This window comes from Saccopteryx bilineata, chromosome 2, assembly GCF_036850765.1.
Source record: "Saccopteryx bilineata isolate mSacBil1 chromosome 2, mSacBil1_pri_phased_curated, whole genome shotgun sequence".
Taxonomy (NCBI): Eukaryota; Metazoa; Chordata; class Mammalia; order Chiroptera; family Emballonuridae; genus Saccopteryx; species Saccopteryx bilineata.
The window spans coordinates 107,254,423-107,279,745 of NC_089491.1; the positions used below are offsets into that span (position 1 = coordinate 107,254,423).

The window sequence follows — 25,323 nt, forward strand, 5'->3', positions numbered from 1 at the left end:
AAGATAAATATGACTATCACTAAATCTTTCACACCCTAATTGACACCCGTACAGATGAAGGATTCTTCTATTATGAAGCGCTTTTAAGTATCTTGAACGGTGGCATCCAAATCAAACAGGAGAGAAGTCCACAAAAAGACAGTAATGTATGCAAAGCAGCTCAGCTGTGGTTGCTAGAATATTTGCAGCAACTCACAGATTAACCTGTCAAACGGCAACCTGACAAACCCATGGCTGGCAGACACAGACATGGAAATATGCCCTAAATATATCTGCAAATCCTAACCAAAGAACAGGTTGCCTTATGTGTGTGTCTTATGTGCCGGTGAGAAAGCAGTTTAAAGCAGAATATTTTTATGGGCTAACATTTTTCTTCATGAAGATTAAAGGCTGAGAAAACAAACTGGATGATGCATAAGGTTTACATTTAAATGCCTCATAAATAAATGTGTGTTCTCTTCTGAAATACTTCTCTTCTAAGAATCCTAATGTTAAATTTTCAGATCCCATTAATCCTGATTATACCTACCAAAAAAAATAAAGAGACAATCTTACCAATAAAGAGGATGCTAACAGGAGAAGCAAGATATCATTTAACAAATATTCTGAGGACTTCCCATGGCCCAATTTTAAGGTTAGTGACATAGTGGATTTAAAGATATATGAAACATATTCTAAGACCTCAGAGAACATGCAATGTTAAGAAGATAGTAAATAAAAACCAATATGTATAAGGTAGAATAAAATAAATATCATAAAGATTTGTTGATAATGTATAATTTCAAGGCAATTGAAATTCTAAAGTCCATTGAAGGGATGAGAGAAGTATTTCTGAGGGATCTTGAGAGACAATTACGTTTCTTGTCATTCTGTATGTCCTACTTTGCAAAATCTATATATTCCCATGATTTAAACACCAAAACTACATGGATGATCCATAAGGTTCTATCTGCAAACTCAGATGTACTTCTTGGACCCAGATCTTCACTTCCAACTTTTAACTAGATAATTCCATGTTAATGTCCCAAAGACACATCATACTCAATATGTTTATAAACTGAATCTACCCAACCTTAAACCTTCCTTCCTCCTGTATTTCTATTCTAGTAAATACTCCCATATCCTCCCATGTTCTCAGGTTCAAAGTCTTGGACTCCTCCTCCACCTCACTCCTATCCTTGAACCAAATTTGATTCCTCCCGATTGAGTGTGCTGTGTCCTAAGTAATGTCTTAAACTAATTAAACAACCTAAAATATTCCTACTTCCGTTGTTTATACGTGCTTATTTTCCAATAGAACATTCCTTCATACTGTTTCTCCTGTTTACAAAGTATTAGTGTCCTTCATCCCTTACATACAGAACTGTAACTTAAACTTCTTAAATTGTAAGTTTGGCTCTTGCCTATATATATGTAGCCATTTCTTCTTCCCATGTACTGTATGCACTAGGTAGGCTTCCTGGAAGCTTCCTTACACACTCTGGCATTTGCCTATGCTGACCTGCTCTGCCTGGAATGCCCTCCTCCCTGTGATGTCACTCTCTGAGGAAGTTCCCCCTTACTGAGAGCAGTCCTTGGTAGAACTGCACACCGACTCCTCCCTCACTCTGCCTCCTCACCTTGCTTTACTTTTCTTCATAATACTTATTACACATTACACAGCTCCTTATATAATAGTGCCTGTGTCTGAGAAATAGAATATATACTTCTAGAAAGTGAGCCAGACACATATTTGCGTGCTCAACAATATTTGATAAATTAATTGAATATAAAACTTCAGGTGCCATTGAATCTCATCTATCCTCATGAGAGCAAGATCAGTCAACCTTGCATTATTTGTGTTTATCTATATTCTTCAACCCTACCAGACTGAAGGAACTGTGGTTTACTCATGGTTTTACCTCTTTCAGTACAGAATGAACAATGAATTGAGTTAAATTCAACAGGACTAAAGATCTCCAAACAATGCAAGCCTTCTCCATTCTTTTGAAACAGATTAACTTCAGTATGGTAGAAAAGGAGAAAAGGAGAGTAATTAAAACTTCAAATGATCTTCAGCTTGAACACCTAGGAATCTAGAAGAGAAATTTTTCACCCAGAGAACATCTGGAACAGATATTTCCTTATTTGGAACTACTACTTTTTAGATTTAATGCTCTGTATATTTTTTTATTTTCTTTCTACTCTACTGGCTGAGTCGGTTTTGAGTTTCTGACAATCTCTTCCTTGAAATTGCCCCACAGGGATCCCCATCCAGACCACAGTGAAATTCAGAGAAATTTAATAGCTTGAGGTGGTGCAAATGCTTTTAAAGATTCCTTCAGGCTTTTAAGGAGCTGAAATGACTTCCTGGATGTGTTTTGTTTTGTTTTTTGGTTAGGTTATACTGTGTTTTCAGGATCAGGGGTTTCCTTTCATGTTGACACTTTCCTGTTAGATTAAAACATGCTTTCATTTGACAGTCAAGTGTACAGTTGGACTCTATATGGCTCGTGTATATTGCAAAATTGCAAAGAGTGGAGGTTAAGGGTTATGCCCAACAGATCACTTGGACAGCTTAAACAAGTCTTAAGAGTCTTCAGTACAGCCTATCCTGTGGTGGTGCAGTGGATAAAGTGTCAACCTGGAACCCTGAAGTTGCTGGTTTGAAACCCTGGGCTTCCCTGGTCAAGGCACATATGGGAGTTGATGCTTCCTGTTCCTCCCCCCTTCTCTCTCTCTTTTTCTCTCTTTTCTCTCTAAAATGAATAAAATATTTTTAAAAGTCTTTAATATAACAAATATTTATTTTTGAGATGACCAAAATTGTTTTTTAAAAAAATAACATAAGGTTTAAGTTCTACAATGGCACAAGTAGCTTTAATGTATACTCATTTGTTTATTTATTTTTTATGTACTCAACAAAAATGGACGAGCACTAACTACCCACAAAACACAATAACAGCCTAAAATGTCATGAAACAGTCTCTCTTCCTAGCAATATTAAATTTTCCTACCAAATGTTTTCTTTAACACAGCAAGTGAATTCTATATGGAACATCATCATTTTCCTTTTTTAAAATGTTTAACCAAGTTTTACTTAGAACCCTGATTCTGCAGAGATCTAATATTAATTAAGAGGCCACTGCCCTCTAGGATGTGAGTGATTGTGACAGTCCCTTCCCCCACTAAAATTCTGTGAGTCAATGACTATTGAACTCTTTAATAATGATGAAGAGGAAGATGAGACTGCAAGCTGTTGAGAAATTGTATAATACTCCAAACAGTATGGTTTGCAGGTCCCAGTCAAAAGTGGAATTTGTTGCTCTCTGACACCTTCATAAATATCGATGTGTTTAACTTGGTTCTGTGCTAACACCTTTCACAGTAAGCAGACTTAAAGAGCCTGAGAGTTTTCGGTGCTACAAACCAAACGGCTCGATACTCAGGATGAACTGCCTGTTGCTCCAACTGTCTACACCGATTCTCAAACTTGCATTTATAACAAAGAATCGAACTCCCCAAGATGAAAAATCAATCCCATACTGTAGGAAAGTTATACCTCAGTTCAAAAAAGTGTTAAAGTTTTTCACTTAAAATATATTTTCATAAAATTTCATTAAACCAGCTGCTATTCAGTCACATAGCTAATGTTAATAGTTTACTTCAGCAATTCTAGATTGCTGAGATATATATAGATCTTGGAAGAAATGGGAGCAAAGCCCTTGACCTTAAATATAATTAGTATTTTTCCTATATATAAACACAACATTTCTTTAAAATATAAAGTACCAAAGTCTAAACCACAAAGTAGAGTCTGCAAGCACTGTCAGCCAGAAATCAAATACACTCAGTGTAAAACTAATCTGTCACTGTATACTTATCGCTAAGAGAGTGAGTACCTTCGGCAAACCTGTTGTTCCAGACGTGTAAAGAATATACAGCGGATGTTCTGAAAGAACCGGAACACAACCGTGTGACTGGGCCTCTGCCATCTCTTCATCCCAATCAAGGTCACGCCCTGGAGCCAGACGAACCGTCTCCTAGAGAGCAAAAATACAGGAATACGCACTGAACAAAGGAGATTCAGTTCGGAGAACAATGTTAGTCTGAGCATCTGACATTAAATCGAGGCTATCTATATAGCACTAAATATCAAATTTATAAATTTCTCAGATAAACATCCATAAAAAGTCTAACAGTTTGATGTTGGCCTCAACTGCTCTGACGAAAGAACACGTTTTATTCAGATCTAGGGCTATCCTTAAGAAACTCGATGCGATGCGGTCATGTTTTCATCAACGGTCAGAGCTTAACTAACACAGATTTATGTTTTCATAAATGTGTGTACACTATTAACTTTATGAACTTACTTCTAATTTTTATAACCAGTATCTTTTACTTTGGAGCTATCATCTTAACAATCAAATGTCAACTAACCCGTTAAAATTTCTCTTTATATGAGAGCCATTTAGGAGTAAGATTGTGGCCATCTTTCCAAATAAGAAAATATTAAATCATTTTCAGGGGTGGAGGAGAAATCTACTTTTGCTTTTTAAAGAAGAAAAAGTTCTGAAAATTAATAAAGAGTATGTGACATATCTAAAATGCTATCCCAAATTTCCTCCATCTATGTCATTGAAATGTTTATTTTCTTTCTGTTCTGAGAATAAAGCTCCAAGTTGTAACCTTTACAATAATAGAGTCATGAGTTAGACAGCTACACCTTAAAAAAGGTTAGATAACCTCTTCACAACTTGTGCTAGTGAAATAGATCAGACAGGTGAAAAGTAAGGAAGTAGCTTATAGAAAAATTGTTCTAGTGGAGTTACATCTATTTAAGTAGCGTTATGACCCAGTATATGTCTAATAATTTTCTGAAATAACTAAGCTCAAGAAGTCACATTAGGAGGCTTATAGTCGGTGAACTTGTTAGTATAGGCACAAGGCAAGGCAACAACATTCCTCAGTGAAAGCTAGTAAGATCCACCACTTAGAGTGTAGAGGTAACCATTCATTCATCAAGGTGAAACTAAACCAGACTCTGAGATATTTAGAAAAGCCAGACCATTTTTATTTTGGGGGCTCCTTAATGCATTGATCAGGGTTGTAAAAAATGATTTTTTTTTGTGAGATAGAGAGGGAGAGATAGGACAGACAGACAGGAAGAGAGAGAGAAGAGAAGCATCAATTCTTCATTGAGGCACCTTAGTTGTTCATTGATTGCTTTCTTATATGTGCCTTGACTGGGGAACTACAGCTGAGCCAGTGATCCCTTGCTCAAGTCAGCAACCTTGGGCTGAAGCCAGTGACCTTTGGGTTTAAGCCAGCGACTTTTGGGCTCAAGCCAGTGACCATGGGGTTATGTTTATGCTCAAGCCAGCAACCTCGGGGCTTTGAACCTGGGTCCTCTGCATCCCAGGTCAACACTTTATCCACTGCCCCACTACCTGGTTAGGCATAAAATAGTCATGTCTTTAAATGAGTACATTTACAAATTAACACTGCAATATAACATTATAAATGCAATGCCTATATGAATAAACATACTGATAGATAACAATCTGAATTGACTTTCATGAAAGTGAAGTCTTAGGCATTCCCAGCCTCACTTTGATAAGCCCAAAATATGCACTTACATAAATAAAAATAGTTAATTGTAGCTAAATTGTATATTTTCACTTTTTTATGCATAGACAAACATAATTAAATTTAAATTACCATGCCTTTGACATTAGTTGGACCTGGGGTTAGCGCAGTGGATAGAGCATTGATATGCTGAGGACCCAGACTCAAAACCCCAAAGTTGGCCCTGGCCGGTTGGCTCAGTGGTAGAGTGTCGGCCTGGTGTGCAGGAGTCCCGGGTTCGATTCCCAGCCAGGGCACACAGGAGAAGCGCCCATCTGCTTCTCCACTCCTCCCTCTGTCCTTCCTCTCTGTCTCTTTCTTCCCCTCCCACAGCTGAGGCTCCATTGGAGCAAAGATGGCCTGGGTGCTGAGGATGGCTCTGTGGCCTCTGCCTCAGGCACTGGAATGGCTCTGGATGCAACAGAGCAACGCCCCAGAGGGGCAGAGCATCGCCCCCTGGTGGGCATGCCGGGTGGATCCCGGTCGGGTGCATGCGGGAGTCTGTCTGACTGCCTCCCCGTTTCCAGCTTCAAAAAAATGAAATGAAAAAAAAAAACGAAAACCCCAAAGTTGCCAGCTTGAGCACGGGCTTATCCAGCTTGAGTGCTGGCTCATCAGTTTGAGCACAAGGTCGCTGGCTCGAGCGTGGGATGATAGACATGACCCCATGGTCACTGGCTTGAGCCCAAACATCACTGGCTTGAGCAAAGGGTCACTGGCTCAGCTGGAGACCCCTAGTAAAGGCATGTATGAGAAGTAACCAATCAACAACTGAAGTGCCACAACTACAAGTTAATACTTCTCATCTCTCTCCCTTCCTGTCTGTCTGTCCCTGTCTGTTGCTCTCTCTTTCTCTATCTTGCTTAAGGAAAAAAAAAAAAAAAAAAAAAAAAAAAAAGAAGCCCTTGACATCAATATTACAGATGTACAAACAATCATCATACTGAACAATTATAAATGTCAATTGAGTCATCACAAAAATAACTATAAATTAAATGAAATGAGGACTTGAATAAGTGGTTATTCTTCAGGCTAAGAAATACATACATGTGTAAAGAGGATTTGATAAAAGGAAGAGAGGGAAAAATACAACATTAGCTTTTACATATATACATTTACTTCTATAGATATGGCTTTCTAGTCATTATCATTCTCAAACGGCAAAAACTGGGACAGTGCTAGAGTTGACAAATGTAATATTCCTTTTATTCTGTCACTGCTTGCCTAAGGCTTATGAATAGCAGCCAAGTGTTTAACTCCTTTGGCAAAAATGCAAATCTGGTTAATGAAAGACTCCACTAAGCTTCAATTTGTGTCTCTCCAAAGTCAAAGCAAAGCCAGTCAGTCCAAAGGGCTTAATTACTGCCTGTATAGTAGTTCTAATATGAAGGAGAAGAGACATGTGAAGCCCTTACCTAAAATAAAGATATGTCAAAATAGAAGGAAGGGTCTTAAGAAAAAGGGAAAGAGAGAAAGTGAGCCAGTTTTGTATGAGAGGGAAAGGGTGTGTGAATCTCTACCTAGTAAGAGGAAGAGAAGAGATTTACATTAGAAAAATATGAATAGGAAATATTCATATCCATAGCCAGGGTGTTATAAAGTAAAACAAATTATTTTGGTTAAAAAATCACTTAACTGGAATTCAAATGTTACTAGAGTTTCACATTTCACTGGAGTCATAGTAGGTATGACTTATGGCTAGGATTTATCCATGACTCAGTTTCTTCATCTGCAAAACGAGGTCAGTGATAGCATCTACTTTATGGGTTTAAGAGAATTAAATAAGAAGTATTTGAAAACACTTATTATCTAGCCTGGCATATGTTCTTTATAGCCTCTACATGAATTCACACAAATGTGAATAGCACACATATGCCCGCATAACTACGTGTGTGTGTTTTACCTTCTCTCACTAAAAGCTTTCTTTATTGCTGACTTTGCATTCCCTGATTTAATAGCAACAAACCTTTTTTAAAAAAAAAATAGGTTTAAGGTCATCTGAGAGAAAAAGTCTTTGAGACAGTAAGAATATTAAATCATTGAATGCAGCAGTTCATGAAACACAGACTACTAAAACTTTATATGGGAATTCAATATGGTAATGGGAATTGCTAGGTGGTGACCAAAATGACACCATTTTAATGCTCTCTGTTCCTACATCTTGTCATTTAAGCATTTTCTACAGAGAAGCTCTCAAGAGTCCCACATAATCATACACGATTTTTTCCACTCTTGTAATTTTTCTTCTGCAAAAAATTTAAATCTGCTAGAAACCTAAGTTGGTTCTACTATAAATATCTGGAGACTTGCTTGCATGCAGAAATAAGGAGACCATTTGTCCAATTTACTAAGAAAAGTAATTGTAAAATATATTCATTTATGTATTATACTGCTTTTTCTTCCTTCATGGATCACAGAATAAGTAAATCTGTTTAGAATATTCAAATTTTGTTTCCTTGAACATAGCTTTTACTTTTGCACTAAATATCTTTTCTAAAGTTTCTTATAAATTTTTAATTTATTGTGTTTACGTAGATTCAAGTGCCCCACTGAATATAACTCCCTCACCCCCACCCCTGTGTCCCTTTTTATACCCCCTTGGCCTTTTCCCCTAACTCCCTCCCCCCTTCCCTCTGGCATTTGCTGTCCTGTTATCTATATCTCTGTGTTATGTATATATAGTTTCACTAAAGTTTTTAAACTATATTTTACATACAAATTAATCACACTGTTCCACCTGGCAGGATCGCTTAGGGTTTAAGGAAACAGAGAGCATGGGTTCAGATGTGTCCCTGACACAGGGCAAGTTTTTCTCTCTGTTCATTAGATTCTTTTTCTTTCAAAGAGGATTCTGAGATCACAGTTACATGAGAGATTTTTTAAATGATCCACTGGTAGAGTATCTTGAAACTCATATGGTAGGCAGCCTGTAAGTGTTGGCTCTTACTATTATTATTATTATTATTTAAATTAATAAATGCTATCACAATTGAATAGACAGATAATCCAATTCATTAATATCACAGCTATTTCTGTGTTTCAATCATTTTCTTTTAAGCTATTTTATTTTTTCATAAAGAAATAAAATATTCATATCTAATTTTTTCTTTCTGCCAAAAATAGTGACATTCAGGGAGTATATTTAATGGTTCATAAATCAAGAGTGTGTTAAGTGGTCAAAACTAGAATCACCCTTAGCACATCACTAAAGCAAGAACCAAATTCAGTATTCAGATTACCATATTTGGACGATTATAAATGAGAACTTTCTCTGGTTTGTGCTGTCCTAGTCTCAGCGCTTCTTCTAGAAGAGGGATGTATTCCACCCGCCTTCCAGGTTCCATGCCAAATGATGCTGTAGCAACCACCTTGGGCTACAATAAAAAAATAAAAAATAAATTGAGAAGGATTAACAATCCTAACTAAGGTAATCACAGTATTTCAGATGCAGACAAGCAGATTAACACTTCTTTAAAAAAAAATGTTTGAATGATTCATTGCTCTATTGAACAAATAACCTGAAAACCAATAAGCCCTTTTTAAGTGTTATAAACATACCTCTTCCACATAAATCTCACTTACCTGTTCAAAATTACACACTAACATGCTTTGCCTAATAAGGATGAGCTGCTTAAAAAATACTTTCCAAAAAATTCATGAAGCCAGTAGATTTATGAACCAGTAAAAGGCAAGTCTGGGGCCCCTCACTTACAGAGGTATGTAACAGATGGATGTTGTTGAAGTCAGGGTGCTTTCTTAGGTGGGGAGGGCCAGTCTATTTGCTACCAGGAAGCATTTTTAAGTTTTCTTTTTTTCATGTAAGCATCTCTGCTTATATGCCCAGAGTCCACAGAAGGAAGGCATCTGGGTCTCTAATAATACTTTTATGGTTCTCTTGCATTCCAAATACATATCCATTTTTACCAAGCATCTGTAACTTTGTCATATTTTTCTAAAAAGGGTTTTCCCCAAATGATTTAGATTTCAGGACCCACAAAGCCTGAACCAGCCTGGCATTAAGACACATTTGGCACTTTCCTTTATCTGACAAGTTGCCACTTATTCATGATGTACACCGACGTAGCCAAAAATAATCTTGGGAAAGCGCCTAGGAAGTCAGGGTTCCCTCCCTTCCTCGGGCCAGCCCGGGCTAGCCTCGCTGTCTGACTGCATTCGTGCCCTGCCTCCCCACTGCTGGCTCTCCAAGGCCCAGCGTGGCTCCCACTCACCTCCATGTCTTCCACGCCTGGTACCATGCTTGCCATGCCACAAGCTCTCAATAAACATTTGATAACTGAATGTTCCTAACTGAACCAAAATTCTCATTAATTTGCAGAAACAAACATGTCATTATTCTCTTAAGTACACTATTTCTTCACCATAAAATCCAAAGCAAAGAAAACAGATAATAAATTATTCAGGAGACAAGATAATCAATCCAAGATAGTGCATCTATTTCTGATTTCTGATTCCTGCTTAAAATACACTTCATCCAATATACCAAACATATGTGTATCTAGTCCTTTCTGTTTTTTTAATATCATGTAATATTCATGGAGCTGAGGCTCAGTGCAGTTACATAGTTTGCCCAGGTTACAAGTGCTGGGATGAGAAAAGGGCCCATTCTGTCTGATCACAGGAACTTCTTTTCGCTGCTCTATCAAGCTGCCTTTTAAAAGACCAAAAGAAAAAAAAAAAGGAGAGGGAGGAAAAGTGTCTTGTTACCTTTTATTACATATTAGAAGGTCAGACACTTAAATATAATTCACATTTTAATATTTGTAATACTTGCAAAAATAACTCTAGATAACATTTCCTAAGATTAGGATTCTGAATAAATGAAAGTTACATATCAAATTAAAAACATACAGAATATATCAAAACTTGAATAATCTAATAAAGTTAGAATTAGACTCTTCTTCTACAAAAATAATCTCTTTTCACATTTCTATTAGCTTTTTATTGGAGGTTTTGAGGCCGGATAGTAAAAAGCTAGGAAAATTCCTTGGCAAGTGAAATGGGGAAACTCAGACCAAGAGCTGAACAAACTGGCCAAGGATTTTACATCCAGATAATAGATCGCAAGGTTTTATCTCACACTTTCCACCCACACTGTGCTGGGGCAGACCCACCTTGGACCCTGTCCCTCTTTGATGACATTCTTTGAAGGTGAAACTGACCATACAATGACCTATATGCTTATTTTGATTCATCAGCATACTAAAGGGCACACCTAGAAAACTATGAATATTCTACTGAGATCTTCTCCTGAGAACCTCCCCCCTAAAATCCCCACCTTCAGAAAACAGATTAAAAACCCATAAGAAAAAGGACGCAAACATCTCTCTTGAGTAAACCTGTACCTTCTTAATTAAAAAAAAATTTTTTTTAATTATTTATTGATATGAGAGAGAGAGAAAGGGAGAGAGAGAGTCAGGAACACCAATCTGTTCCTGTGTGTGTCCTGACTGGAGATTGATCCAGCAACCTCTACAATTAACTGAGCTATCAGCCAAGGCCTCTGCCTTCTATCTTCAGGTGTGTATCTTTGCTTACTTTCTCCTAAGCTCTAAGGGTCCTCATGAGACTGGCAAACAGGACAGCAGTGGGCAGCAGTAGCTCATCCCAGGCTAACGCCCTGCACCTGTCTCCAAGGGCCCTTCTTTTGCCTCTGTAACTTGTTTTCTGAGTCCACGCAACCCAGATGGCTCACTTCTTCTGCCTCTGTGACTTTCTTTCTAAAAGGCCAAGGTAGCTATCTGAGAAACCCACTCAAATCTTCTCTTTGAGAGTAATTTTGCTTTGCATGCTAAATAAACTTTCTCTTCCAGTAGAGTTCTTGGCTCTGAATTTTCTTTGCCAAACTCAAGAACCAAGAATTGACATCACCAGTAGCAATTCTGTTTAGTCTCAATTGACTTGTTACAATATATTCTTCCCATCCTTTAAAATAAAACTTTTTACAGGCTATTTATTTGAAAATCATGACATCAAAATCATCCCTGATTTCAACTATAAATTGAAATACCTCACAAATATATATATATACATATCCATATATATGGATATATATATATATCCATATATATGTGTGTATATATATATATATATATATCCATCTTCTTGCCTTTAATTTGGCATGATTAAAGGTCTTGGCTTGACTAGGCAATGGCGCAGTGGATAGAGTGCCGGACTGGGATGCGGAGGACCCAGGTTTGAAACCCTGAGGTCGCCAGCTTGAGCGCGGCTCATCTGGTTTGAGCAAAGCTCACCAACTTGAACCCAAGGTTGCTGGCTTGAGCAAGGAGTTACTCGGTCTGCTGTAGCCCATGGTCAAGGCACATATGAGAAAGCAATCAATGAACAACTAAGGTGTCACAACAAAAAACTGATGATTGATGCTTCTCATCTCTCTCTTCATTCCTGTCTGTCTGTCCCTATCTATCCCTCTCTCTGACTCTCTCTCTGTCTCTGTAAAAAAAACAAATTAAAAAAAAAAAGTGTGTGTGATAGATGAAACTTCTTCACTGGTACAGCATAAGTGTTATAAATATTTATTTTTATATATCTCAATTTCCCTACATCATATAAAATTTTACAAAAAGGAAATAATATATTTCATACTTTCATCCAAATGGTTTTTAGATTTCTGTAGGTAAAAAACTGGAGTTTAGTCTTCGGCTGGTTGGCTCAGCAGTGTAGTATTGGCCTGGCCTGTGGAAGTCCCTGGTTGGATTTCCAGTCAGGGCACACAGAAGAAGCAATCATCTGCTTCCTCACCCCTCTCCCTCCATGTTATCTCTCTCTTTTTCTCTCTATCTCTCTCTCCTCCCCTCTCACAGCCATGGCTCGAATGGTTTGAGCAATTTGGCCCTGGGCACATAGGATGTCTCCATGGCCTCACCTCAGGCACTGAAATAGCTCAGTTAACAAGCAATGGAGCTTGATAACTGAGCTCTGTCCATTTAGACAGAGCATCACCCAGTAGGGGGCTTGCGGTTGGGGTGCATGCAGGAGTCTGTCTCTACCTCCCTGACTCTTGCCTCTCACTTAAAACAAACAAACAAACAAACAAACTGGAGTTTATAGATTCCTCAGAGGAGTCCCCACTGCTCACTGATTTGCAGGTCAATGACTGACTGATATTTCCCCCTAGATTTCCCTTCATAAGCACTAACTCAGTTTGTTTAATGAGAGAGAGAGAAATGAATCTAGCCAGTTAGTCCACAAACCAGCTTTTAGTTCTAATTAATGACCTATTCCAAATGAAGTCAGTCATGTAAAACCTCACTCCAAGTGCTCAAGGGACCTTCAATATACAGACAATTCCCAGGTTACAAACAAAATAGGTTCTATAGGTTTGAAAATGTCTAAGTATTTATATGCACAGAAAGGTAAAATATACTATGTTAAGACAAACATCTGTTTAAGTTTCATTTAATAGATAAATATACCTGTTACAACTTACATACAAATTTAAGAACAAACCTACAGAACCTGTCTTGTTTGCAAATCAGGGACTGCTTGTATATTTGTTCCCTTTCATGTTAAAAATGTCACATCTTGGGTTTGTAAAACTCTAAAGGTCAAACATCTCTTACTCATATAACAACCTTCCTTCCTTCACCTTCCCACTGTTATGACTATCCTACACATTGCCCAATGCTTCATAAACAGACTGCTTACCAAAAGTTCTTATTCTAGCCTCTAGCTTCAGTCTCATTCAAATCATGTTGAAAGACTTGCCTACTCTTAACATTACTTTAAAACATGACTCATTGGCTCAAAACTTTGACTGGTCAAGGTCTACAAGATCCAGTTCAGACATAAACTGCTTTTGCAAGCTCACCCTTTATTCTGCTTCAATCACATTGGTCTATTCACTGGCCTCCAAATGAATTTTTTCTTCTCTACCTCTAATGCTTGATTCACATTGTTTGTCTCTCCTTTTGGATCCCATGACATCATTCTCTTCGACTAGCTGAATTTTAGCCAAAATATAACTGCAATCTCACATCCTTTGGGAAGCCTTCTTTGGTCATTAATGAAAAGAAATCTCTCCTTCCTCTAAATCAGGGGTCTGCACACTATGGTTGAGCGCCACACTCCGCCCACAGTATGTTTCTATATGGTTTTACGGGACATTGCTGTGTTTACAAAGCACTTAAGGCTCCTTTTGTGCTAAACAGCACAGCTAAGTGATTATCACAGAAACCATTTAATCCACGATATTTAAAATATTTACTATCTGGCAATGTACAGAAAGGTGTTTGCTGATCCCTGCTTTAAAGTTAAGTCATAGAATAACAATAGCTCACCTTTGCATTTTAAGGAGTCTTGCATGCCAGGCACTGTATTAAGTGTTTTAAATTTAGCACCTCAATGATATTTCATCTCAACCTTATCAAGTGTGTTCTTCAGGACCACATTTAAACATGTAACTCTTCTCCTTGCTGACACCTTCTCTTAACCTCTGTGCTATCCCACCATCCCTGGAAGTACGTACATAAATTATAAAACTAGTTATGTGTTCCAACCTTTTGTTAGTATCATTTATTATCCTGTTCCAAGCATAGTACAAGGCACATAGTGGTAGCTTAATATATATATATATATACTGAATAAATTATTTTTTTTAATTTTTTTTACAGGGACAGAGAAAGAGTCAGAGGGATAGATAGGGACAGACAGACAGGAACGGAGAGAGATGAGAAGCATCAATCATCAGTTTTTCGATGCGACACCGTAGTTGTTCATTGATTGCTTTCTCATATGTGCCATGACCACGGGCCTTCAGCAGACTGAGTAACCCCTTGCTCGAGCCAGCGACCTTGGGTCCATGCTAGTGAGCATTTTGCTCAAGCCAGATGAGCCTGCGCTCAAGCTGGCAACCCCAGGGTCTCAAACCTGGGTCCTTCCACATCCCAGTCTGACGCTCTAATCCACTGCGCCACCGCCTGGTAAGGCTGAATAAATTAGATATAAGTTATTTTACTTATCTTATACACCCTAATACATGACAAACTAACTCATATATTATATTCCTCACAACACCTAGCAAGATGTTTTTTACATAAGACTGACACAAAAATAATTTTTGGTTAATAGACATATGCCATAGAAAAACTAAACTTTAAGTGTCTTATTTGAAAGAACATAATAAGTTCAGATCACTCTTGGATAACTCATCCACAGATATGGCTGTACTATACATAGCTAATCTTTGATTTCTTCAAACACAGCACTTACCTTGGCATGATCAATGCGGCTACTTAGTTCCTTGGATGCAAATCCCCCAAATATGAGACTGTGGATGGCTCCTATCCTTGCACATGCCAGCATGGTATATATCGCCTGTGGGATCATGGGCATGTAGATAACCACAGTGTCACCTTTGTTGACACCATGCTTGACCAAAACACCAGCCAGCTTAGAGACCTATAACAAAATCATTCGATCAGTAAAGTGTTTTCTATGCTTTTTCACTGAACAATTAAGTTAGTAATGCAAGAAGATAATCATCCTCTGGGTAGGAAACTAAGGAAGGCTGAGTAACACAGATTTGATGATGATAATGATGATAAGGGTTTAGCTAGAGACAATAATAACAGACATCTGTATTATAACAATTGCCTCCAAACCAACTTACTATTGTTATTCCATAGGAACTTCATGGCTTAAATTTGCTTAACTATTCATTCAACAACACATTTACTGAGCAACTATTACATGTCATACTTTGTGTTTAGAGTTGAGAACAAAAACAATAAAAAAACAAAGACAGACTAGTCCCTGTGCTGCTTTCATTCCAGAGGATGACGCTCTCACAGGAACAGAAAATAACACGGTTATCGATTTAGATACATGTTGGGCTAATTGTTAAAGAAAATGAGAATGACTATAAACAAAAAACATATTGTTATAGACATATAAAGTTAAAAGACAGTCTATTAGTATTATGCCTACTTTAAAGATAAGATAACAGACTCAGAGATAACAAATGGCCAGCCAGAGTCAAGACAGCGAGCAACGGGTATGGCCAAGGTCCCACCACAGTTCTCTTGACTTCGTGTTCTTTGTCCTTTCTGCTGACTCAAGCCAATTATTATTTTTTGTAGCTTTTAATACTAATTATCCATCCTAAGCAACCGCCCTCCATATTGAGACCAAACATACAAACTTCTTTTTATATATATATTTTGAAAACGAAACATAAAAATCTGTTCTTTTTTTTTTTTTTTTTTTGTATTTTTCTGAAGCTGGAAACGGGGAGAAACAGTCAGACAGACTCCCGCATGCGCCTGACCGGGATCCACCCAGCACGCCCACCAGGGGCGACGCTCTGCCCACCAGGGGGCGATGCTCTGCCCCTCGGGGCGTCACTCTGCCACAACCAGAGCCACTCCAGCGCCTGGGGCAGAGGCCAAGGAGCCATCCCCAGCGCCCGGGCCATCTTTGCTCCAATGGAGCCTTGGCTGCGGGAGGGGAAGAGAGAGACAGAGAGGAAGGAGGGGGTGGGGTTGGAGAAGCAAATGGGCACTTCTCCTATGTGCCCTGGCCGGGAATCGAACCTGGGTCCACTGCACGCCAGGCCGACGCTCTACCGCTGAGCCAACTGGCCAGGGCCTCTGTTCTCTTAATATGTGTTTTTGCAATTTCTAGTTATAAAGACAAAATAGATCATGAGCCCACAGATGATATAATTTATTGCAAGAAACCTATCCATGGGCAACAACAGCAGGCTGTGGGAGGGATGCCCAGACCTAATTAAATAAGACATTCACCCATTGTTTATTTTAAATATATATATTGAGTACCTGTATACACCAGACACTGTTTTCTGAAACATCAATAAATGAAGACAAAGGTCTCTAACATCAGAGTACTTATGTTTTAGCAGAGGAAATACTTGTAGTAAACATGAGTATATTATGCATTATATTAAAGGTAATTAGTGCTATTGAATAGGGGGAAGTAGAGCAAAGTAGAAGGGATTGGAAGTGCAGGGCATATAACTCTTAATGGGACAAACAGGGTAGACCTCATTAGGAAGGTGCCATTTTAGCAAAGCCATGTAGCAAGTTGAGAATAAGTGGGTATCTGTGAGTACACTATTTCAGGGAGAGAGAACGCCAGCACAAAGGTATAAGGGGGAGCACATGTATTGTGAAAAGAGAAAAGCAGGGAGACCAGAGGTTCTGAGAGAGAAAATAAACAAGAATAATAGTGGTTGTAGATCAGGTCAAAGAGCTAAAGGGCCTGCAGGGGTCTGGTGGGCAAGGGGAAGGACTATGGCTTGCTTTTAAATGTGACTGTTCAAGAAAATGAACAGAGAAGGCTCGAGGGAAGGAATTGGCCATAAGGCTATTTGTGGTTCCTTTCATTTCACACTGCCTCTCCTGCTTTCTGAACAGGTTTAAAGGACCTGAATCCTGATCATTCTTCCTACTTTTTTTCTATTTATTACTTTCTCTGTGCAGAAAGGGAAAGATGTGGTCAAGATAGAGAATGCTGGTGAAAGGAAACATCAAACAACTACCTCATGTTTTATTCTCCCCTTTACTGCAAACTATAATTTAATGCTACTTTTTAAGAACCCAAAGCTGCCCCACAGGGAAATACAAGAAAGATACATCACAGTAAAATAAATTATGAACTTAAATTCTATATGAAGCTCAGAACCAATATAAACACTGAAAAGTTATCTCCAAACATCTCAGTGAGCAATCTCTGCAGCAAGTGGCCCCGCTCCAAGATTACAGTACTGGGTATCCTTTTTAAGGTCTAGCAGTGGGAAAGACCAATAAGAAGAGCTTCTACTACCTCAGCCTCTGGTTGGTGTCTGGTAGTGAATAAAAAACAATCTTCAAAACGACCCAAGCTAGCCTGACCAGGCACTGATGCAAAGGATAGAGTGCTGATCTGGGATGCTGAGGGCCCAGGTTTAAAACCCTGAGGTTGCAGCTTGAGAATGGGTTCATCGGCTTGAGTGTACATATATGGTCACCAGCTTGAGCATGGGATCACAGACATGACCCCATGGTCATTGGTTTGAGCCCAAAGTTTGCTAGCGTGAGCCAAAGGTCACAGGCTTGAGCAAGGGGTCACTGGCTCAGCTGAAGAACCCCAGTCAAGGCACATATGAGAAAGCCATCAATGAACAACTGAGGTGCCACTAATTGATGCTTCTCATCTCTCTCCCTTTCTGTCTGTCCATGCTTGTCCTTCTCTCTCCTGTCTCTACCTATACCTCTCGCTATAAAAAAAAAAAACCTAAGCTAGCAATAATTCAGTAACTTTATATTCCATTCTCACTTCACAATGTTGCTAAAAGATGCCAAAAACTTTTCTGTACTCTGAAAGAAATAAAATATATTAAAGACCTTATTTGAAAGGAAGATCTCAAAATGGCAAAATGGCACTCCAAAATGTATTTAAGTTACCATGTCAAATCTTGGAAATAATGAGCCCTGGCAGGATAGATAGCTCGGGTGTTTAGCAATGCCTGGAAGCACCGAGGTCACCAGTTCCCTTCCCAGTCAGTGCACATACGGTAACAGGTGATGTGCCTGTCTCTCTTTCTCTCCCTCCCTCTTCTCTCACTAAAAATCAATAAATTTAAAAAAAAATCGAGCTGAGATTGAAATTAAACAGTTTCATATACAAATCCAGATTTCTAGTTTCTCTTGAAAAATTAGAAAGTCTAGCATTTTGTGTTTGTGTTCTTGGATGACAACAGTTAATTGAATCTGTGATCAGCTGCCCAGTTGGCTATATAATTCGCCATTCCCTGGGACTATTAATCACAGAACTTGCATTTTTCTTTCCATTCTCAATTTAAAACACATTTTTCTACTTCTTGTTTATGTTATGTGCTTATACCATAAATTTATAATCACAGAAGGAGATATATGCCAATAATTGATTTTTTCTCCACCCCCTTTTTCTATTTATATTTATATTATTTGCTTGGCTCCTGTAGGCATCTCTGTTTTCACCACTGCTTTGAAGACCTTTTCAAATTAGGCTGCATTAGATGTGTATAGCCACTAGATGGCGGGCATTTGGCCTAGTTAACCTCGCTTCTTGCAGCTACTCCTCAATGTTCTGGTACTTCGCTAACCACACCACAGATGCCCGAAAGACAACAGTTTTATGTGATCAATAGAGAAAATTTATTTTGTAGTAGTTTCCTGGGCTATTACTACACTGTCACTCCAGGAAAATTATCCATTGTAACCTCTAAATTTTAAAAATATATGTGTGTGTGTGTACTGTATATATATATATTCATATATACATATTTATATATATATTCATATATATTCACATATATTCATATATATTCATATATATATTCTTATATATATGAAAAAATGTCTGGGAAAATATGTTTCTAATGAGACTTCTAATAGGTTTATGGAAAAAATATGTGCTCTCAGCAAGAAAAAAATGTACATTGATTTAATATTAAAATATTTATAAATCTGGAGTTGGTTAATATAAGAATACATAATAGAGCTGAATACATAATAATATTATCTCAGATGCAAATAAAATCATTTTGAAGAAAAATGTACACAAGAGTGAACAATAGAGAAAAAAATCTAGAAATCCCAGACTCCTAAGAGTTCATAATAACTAAGACATTTCAGCACAAAGGACAATTTGATGATTGTTATTTCAGGGTTTATCTTGTTTTTGTTTACTTTCAAGTGATAAATATATAAAAAAAAGAAAAAGATACTATTTTTATTAAATTGTATATATACATATACAAGATAACATATATCAGATATATTAATATTTTACCTTTAGAAGATAATAGAAATTATAACTATACTAAAATATCTATGGTAAGATTAGTATATGTAGAAAAATAGATAGATACATAGATAGATAGATATTACCATAGATGTTTATATATACACTGTTTATCTTACCATAGATGTTTTAGTATAGAATTAAAATTTCTATCATTTTCCGATGGTAAAATATTTAATATATATCTCGTATGACCTATTGTTTTTCAACTGAACAAAAGGTTAAATCATCTGCAATTCATTAAATTCATATTCATTGCTGTACCTTCTTAAAATTGTGTTTTAATTGATCAACAACTTAATGATTTTATATCATGCACACACTACTAAATGTGGCTTTTACTCTGACATCAAAGAAAATGCACAAGCCATGCAGTCATGGCTAGGCCACTCTTATTCTGCTCAAGTGAGGATAACTGAGGCGCTCAGGAGGCCTGGAGAAACAGACGAATGTATGTATCCATTTAGATACACCAGTGTTTGCTTCTTCCCACTAAAGATTATATCCTGCCATTGTCAGTGTTTTATATAATATCTGCTATCTATCCTACACTGAAGTCAAGTCTACAGATACCAAAATAAGGCACACATGGTCCTTAAAGCAAAGCAATTCGAAGTCCAAGAGTAATAACTGTCTGGCGGGAAAAGGGGTCAAATACTAAGCAAGCTCAGGGGAGGACTGCACAGTGGCCTTACAAACTCAGAGACCTACAGTAACCACATAGGATGGTCTGAAATTAAAAACTTCTTAACTAAAAGCAAGTCATGGTGGGTAGTCATATCCTAGGCCCGTGTCTTCCTTTACAAAGGTCAATCTTTACCTTATCTGAGCCTGTCTATGGTTTTTTCCCTCTATGATAACATACTGTTGGCATGTCTGGGCAGTCCTCCTTTATCCAGGCTCGTCAGGGCACCATCTTTCTCCAGAGCACAAGACCATGAAACCCCCATTGTTACCTTGTCCCCCTCATACCATCTCTATGAGCTGTACATGTTCACTGTTAACATCTTATCCAGCATGTAAAGAAGTGTGTGTCTATGGAATCTCAAAGATTACCCCCCTTTGCTTTCTCCGCCTCCTGAATTGACCACCAATGAATTTCACGTACCCTCCTTACACCTCCTCCTTTGATTCCAATGTGTAAAATAAGGTGCAGAACTGCCGTTCTCAGGAACATTTTCTCAATCTCTAGAAATCTTACCTCCTCGAGGTTGTTGCCAGTTTGGTTCAAATGAACTCATAAAAATTCTTATAGATTTGGATGTCCCTTACTTTGATAATAGCATACATAAACAGTAATGATAAAATAAGAAAATACAACAACAGATCTTCATGTAATGTGAAATGGTATACACATATATTTGGTTTAGATGCAAAGTAAACCTTTAAATTTACTTATATTAAATTTAGACTTATAAAGTGAAAACATACTAGTATGAATAATGAAAGAGATATCAATAAATTTTTTATTTACTTATTCTGAAAAATCTTCATTCAAAAGCAGTCTGGGTTTAGAATAATTTTATGATCAAATGCTTATATCACAAATATAAACATCAGTAGAAAATGACCAAATAGTATGTTCTAAAGAGTATATTAACACTTTACAAATAGCAGATGTGTTCATCTAAAGAAAATCATGTTTGTATGACAAACATAGTGTTGATGAACAAATTATAGTACACAGACAACAATCATGGGCAACCTCAGAGCTATGTCAAAGAAACTATATGAAAGAGAGAACAAAGAAAGCATATTTCAAGCTGTAATGATGTTACACTACAAACCCTGACCATATCACAGAAAATAGAACTAATTTTAACCTTTGAATAGTACGAATGTTCATGTACGTCCACATGCTTCCTGACCATCCAGAGTACGATCGATTTATTTTAAAAATGTGTAAGGCAACATTAAAAAAGGCAAATGTATGTTCTTCTTGTTTCTATAAATTGGTTATCAAACAAACATGATTTTAAGTTAATAAAACTGTGACTGGAACTAATTTCATTGAGAAAAACTCACTCCTGGGGGTCAGCGAGCATGAGAAAACTCACTACTCAAAGGGTGAAAAACCAATAATAATATCTGAGAAAACAGTTTACCAGAATTGGGGAGAAATGATCTGTTCTTCAGAATATATAGAATTTCTCATAGAAAGAGATGATTACCTAAAATACCTGCATATTACTTTAAGATATATTAAGCTAATCATGTATTTATGTATGTATATACACACATACATTAAACAAATGTTTTTGCTTTTCCTACTTGGACACACGTACAGAACTACCAAAAGGATAAAATTTATAGTAAAGTGTCTAGATATATAATTTTTAGAGACAGTGACAATTCATTGGGTATGATATTGAGATAATATTCATTTGCATGTGAAACTATATACTAAGTCAATTCAATTGTGAGATAAGCCTTTGAATAGCAGAAAAGTAGAGTTGGTGCTATTAAAAAAAGAGAAATCTTTCCTCAAAATATAAAGGTAGACACCATTTATATTTAAGAGCCAATTTATCACTTTTTAAAACACAGAGGAAAATATGTTTCATATTTAAAAATTGAATTCCATTAAGTTTTAGAAGAAAAATTGTAAAATCTTATCTTAGGTTCAAAACAGTTACTTGCCAGTTAGGAAATACTCTTCTCAAATAATTTTCTCCAAATGAAGGAGTAAACATCTTTATTCAGAATAATTATTTTTCTCATTTTCATTTTCTTCACAAGTGGGTTTCAATCAATATTTGGTCATTTTAAGACTATGTATTTGCAAGCAAAATGAAAGCAAAATCTTTAATCCATTTAGTTCAGGCTCAAAGTAGCCACAATTTCAACAATCTGTATGCTTTCACAACTAATGTGATTTTCTGACTATATTTCATAGAAAATTAGTTTAATTCTACATGTCTTTATTCATATGAGCTCATACACTTAATAAAGAATGTGCTCTTCTATTTCTTTAATATTCATATATTGTGGTTTACAAATAGGTCATCAGAATTTATCACATCTTGAAAGGGACATCTTGTTAATTTTAAAATTGTACTTCTACTTAACAGTCTGGCCATTGTTGACAGAGAAAATAATCCTACATCAAGGAGAAGTCCAAAGTCTAAAAGAATAGAAAATGTAACTGATGTCTTTCATTAACACATGGCAATAATTTAGCATATATAATAAAAAAGAAAGTGTATGTAATAAAAACGATAGAAAAAAATGATTGACTCCATTTTTCAACATTTTAAAATATTTCTATTTGAGGGGGTGCTGGTAAAGTAATAATGATATCTTCCTGCTTTTACTCATTTGATAGTTTCTGCCAAATTTCTAATTCTTATGGCATTTTTAACTTAAACCAGGCATTTGCCTGAGAAAATAAACAAAGTTCAGAATGGACAGAGAAAGAATTCACGGTGAAGCGGGTTGTGAGATGGGTTGGAGAGGTATAGAAAGACTCAATATATGCCTGACCAGGTGGTGGTTCTGTGGACAGGGCATTAACCTGGGAATCTGAGGACCCAGGTTTCATTCAGCTTGAGCATGGGGTCACCGGCTTGAGTGTGGGATCATAGACATGACTCCATGGTGGCTGGCTTGAACCCAAGGTTGCTGGCTTGTGCAAGGGGTCACTGGCTCAGCTGGATTCCCCCCATCCCATCAAGGCATGTGTGAGAAAGTAATCAACAAAGAACTAAGGTGCTACAACTACAAGTTGATGCTTCTCTCATCTCTCCCTTCCTGTCTCTATCTCTCTCTCGCTTAAAAAGAGACTCAATATCACATATCAAGAGAGAAACTCAGTATCATATATCATTTAGAACTTTGTTAAGCCCGATTAAGCTTAGATTTATCCTAAGAACAATATGTATGAATTTAACAGTGTTAAGTACTCTTTAGAAGTAGGCACTATCCATATTCTTACACTGCAATGATTATTGCAAAAAAATAGGATTGTGACAGTGGGGATATAAATAAATGATATAATTTGAGAAATGCTTAGTGCAGACTGTACAGAGATTGGTGATTGATGCATGCAGAGAAGTAGTGAGAGGGTGAGAAGTTTCAAATTGGGTCCCAGTTTTGGAGTTTAGCTACCAGTTTGAAAGTAATGCCATTCACAAGGTTGGTTCATTGGTTTAAATTAATGTTCCCTCTTAAGCTTGAGGCATGGAGGTGAAAAGGTCAATTCAAAATAGCCTTTGGAGGGAAGACACAAAACATATCAATGAAATGTTAAAGAAAAAATTAAAATGCAGCATTGAAGTAAATACCGGAAACCACTAATTTATAGTAAACCCGTAGCTGGAGTTAGTGATTTTTTTTTCTCTACAGGATTTAGCATATTGTGATACAGAAGAAAAGATAGGATTGAACTTATCCAGGTCTGGAGTTCTGCCATGGAGGTGAGATGGGTGATACTGTGCATGACAGGGAAGGATGTTAGCAAGAGAGTTCTGTTATTAAAGTGAAGAATCTAACCAGTGTAAGCAGAGAGGTGAAAACAGAAGGGACTCTTTGGGGTTAACTACTGAAAGTCAGAACCATTTAAAACTATACCATCTAATACAGATTTTGTCCAAAATGCAAACTGTCTAAAAATGCGGGTTTGTTACACAGTGTGGTAATACCAAAGGTTTAAAATAAATACTCTGAAAGTTATATGCTCCAATTAACTATGTTCTTTACTCATTCCCCATATCGATCTACCAAAAAGGCCAAACTCAAGAGTTACCTCACGCATTTGTGTCCAGCTGATCCTCACAATGTCTTTCAGTCCTGAGGAAATTACACTGAGGTATCCTTCTTTCCCTCCACTGTTCACCCTATCACTCATTTACCCCACCTCAGGCAATCTCTTTTTCATGGACCACCTCCACTTGCCTCCTTCACCTTCACATCACACTCTGTCACTCTTTAACATGTGCAGAAAGACCTCTCAGAACATCTTCATTGGTCTCTATCTATCCTGTACTTTCATCTAATTGAATCTGGTTTACTCTAGCATCAATATAGCCAATAATTTTTATTTTGTATTCATTTTATTCTTCTCTCTTTAATTACAAGCATTGCAAGAATATTAACTTGATTATTTTTCACTGTTAATGCACTGTATTTCAAGCTATATTATGTGTTAAGCAGTTTGGTGGATGATAGATATATGAATTTACCAGAACTTCCAACTGCCCTTTGGTTGTTCCACCTGGCTGCCTGACCTCACCCTTACTTACTGGACAATCGCTCCTGAGGCAGAAGAGTTCCTGGAAGCTGGTCAACTGCCTCAAGAAGGAGTGTTCCAGGAAGCTGAAACCGTAAAACCCTAAAAGGGAACATACCAGAACTTCTGACTCAGTATCTCCTCAGGCTCTCCCAAACCCTACAAAATTTGCCTTATAGTCTGTACTGGTGCCCTTCTCCCCAGAGAAGTGCCCAGCAGGGTTCCTTTCTTCCTTTCAATAAAGCTTGTTACTCTGGTCTTTTCAGACTCCCATGGATTCCAACATCTGGTGCTGAAACCTGGGACAGGGTACTAACTGCCTGGACGATCCCTCTTTGCCATCCAAACTTACAACCAGGGAAACAATGGGCAGTGGCAGCTCATCCTGGGCTTACTCCCTGATTCTGTTTGGACTTGTAATTGTAGGTTGATTGGCCGGCGATCTGTCCCTGTCCTGAACCCCTGCTGGACTGAAGGTAAGGAGTTTCTCCCTTCCTTCTCTTGGCTGGCTTTAATTCAACCCATAAATCCCTAATCCATCGTCGGACGGCTTTCTCCGGTCAGCCTCACATTCTGAGGGGTTTGACAATTTCTGTCTTAGAGACAGCACATTCTAAAAGACTAAGTGCTTAGCCAAATGCCTCCACATTCTCTCAGAGCTCCTT

The 25,323-nt window shown here is 37.5% G+C and overlaps 1 protein-coding gene across 1 annotated transcript in view; it reads right to left on the reverse strand.

The window, feature by feature from the left end:
* The window catches only part of ACSS3 (acyl-CoA synthetase short chain family member 3), a 171,914-nt gene that overhangs the window by 97,554 nt on the left and 49,037 nt on the right, over positions 1-25,323 (reverse strand). The window contains exons 3-5 of the mRNA XM_066257582.1: positions 14,857-15,045; positions 8,847-8,981; positions 3,882-4,022 (exon numbers count right to left, since the gene is read on the reverse strand). Coding sequence (XP_066113679.1) covers positions 3,882-4,022; positions 8,847-8,981; positions 14,857-15,045 — 465 coding nt within the window. The remainder of the gene's footprint in view (positions 1-3,881; positions 4,023-8,846; positions 8,982-14,856; positions 15,046-25,323) is intronic.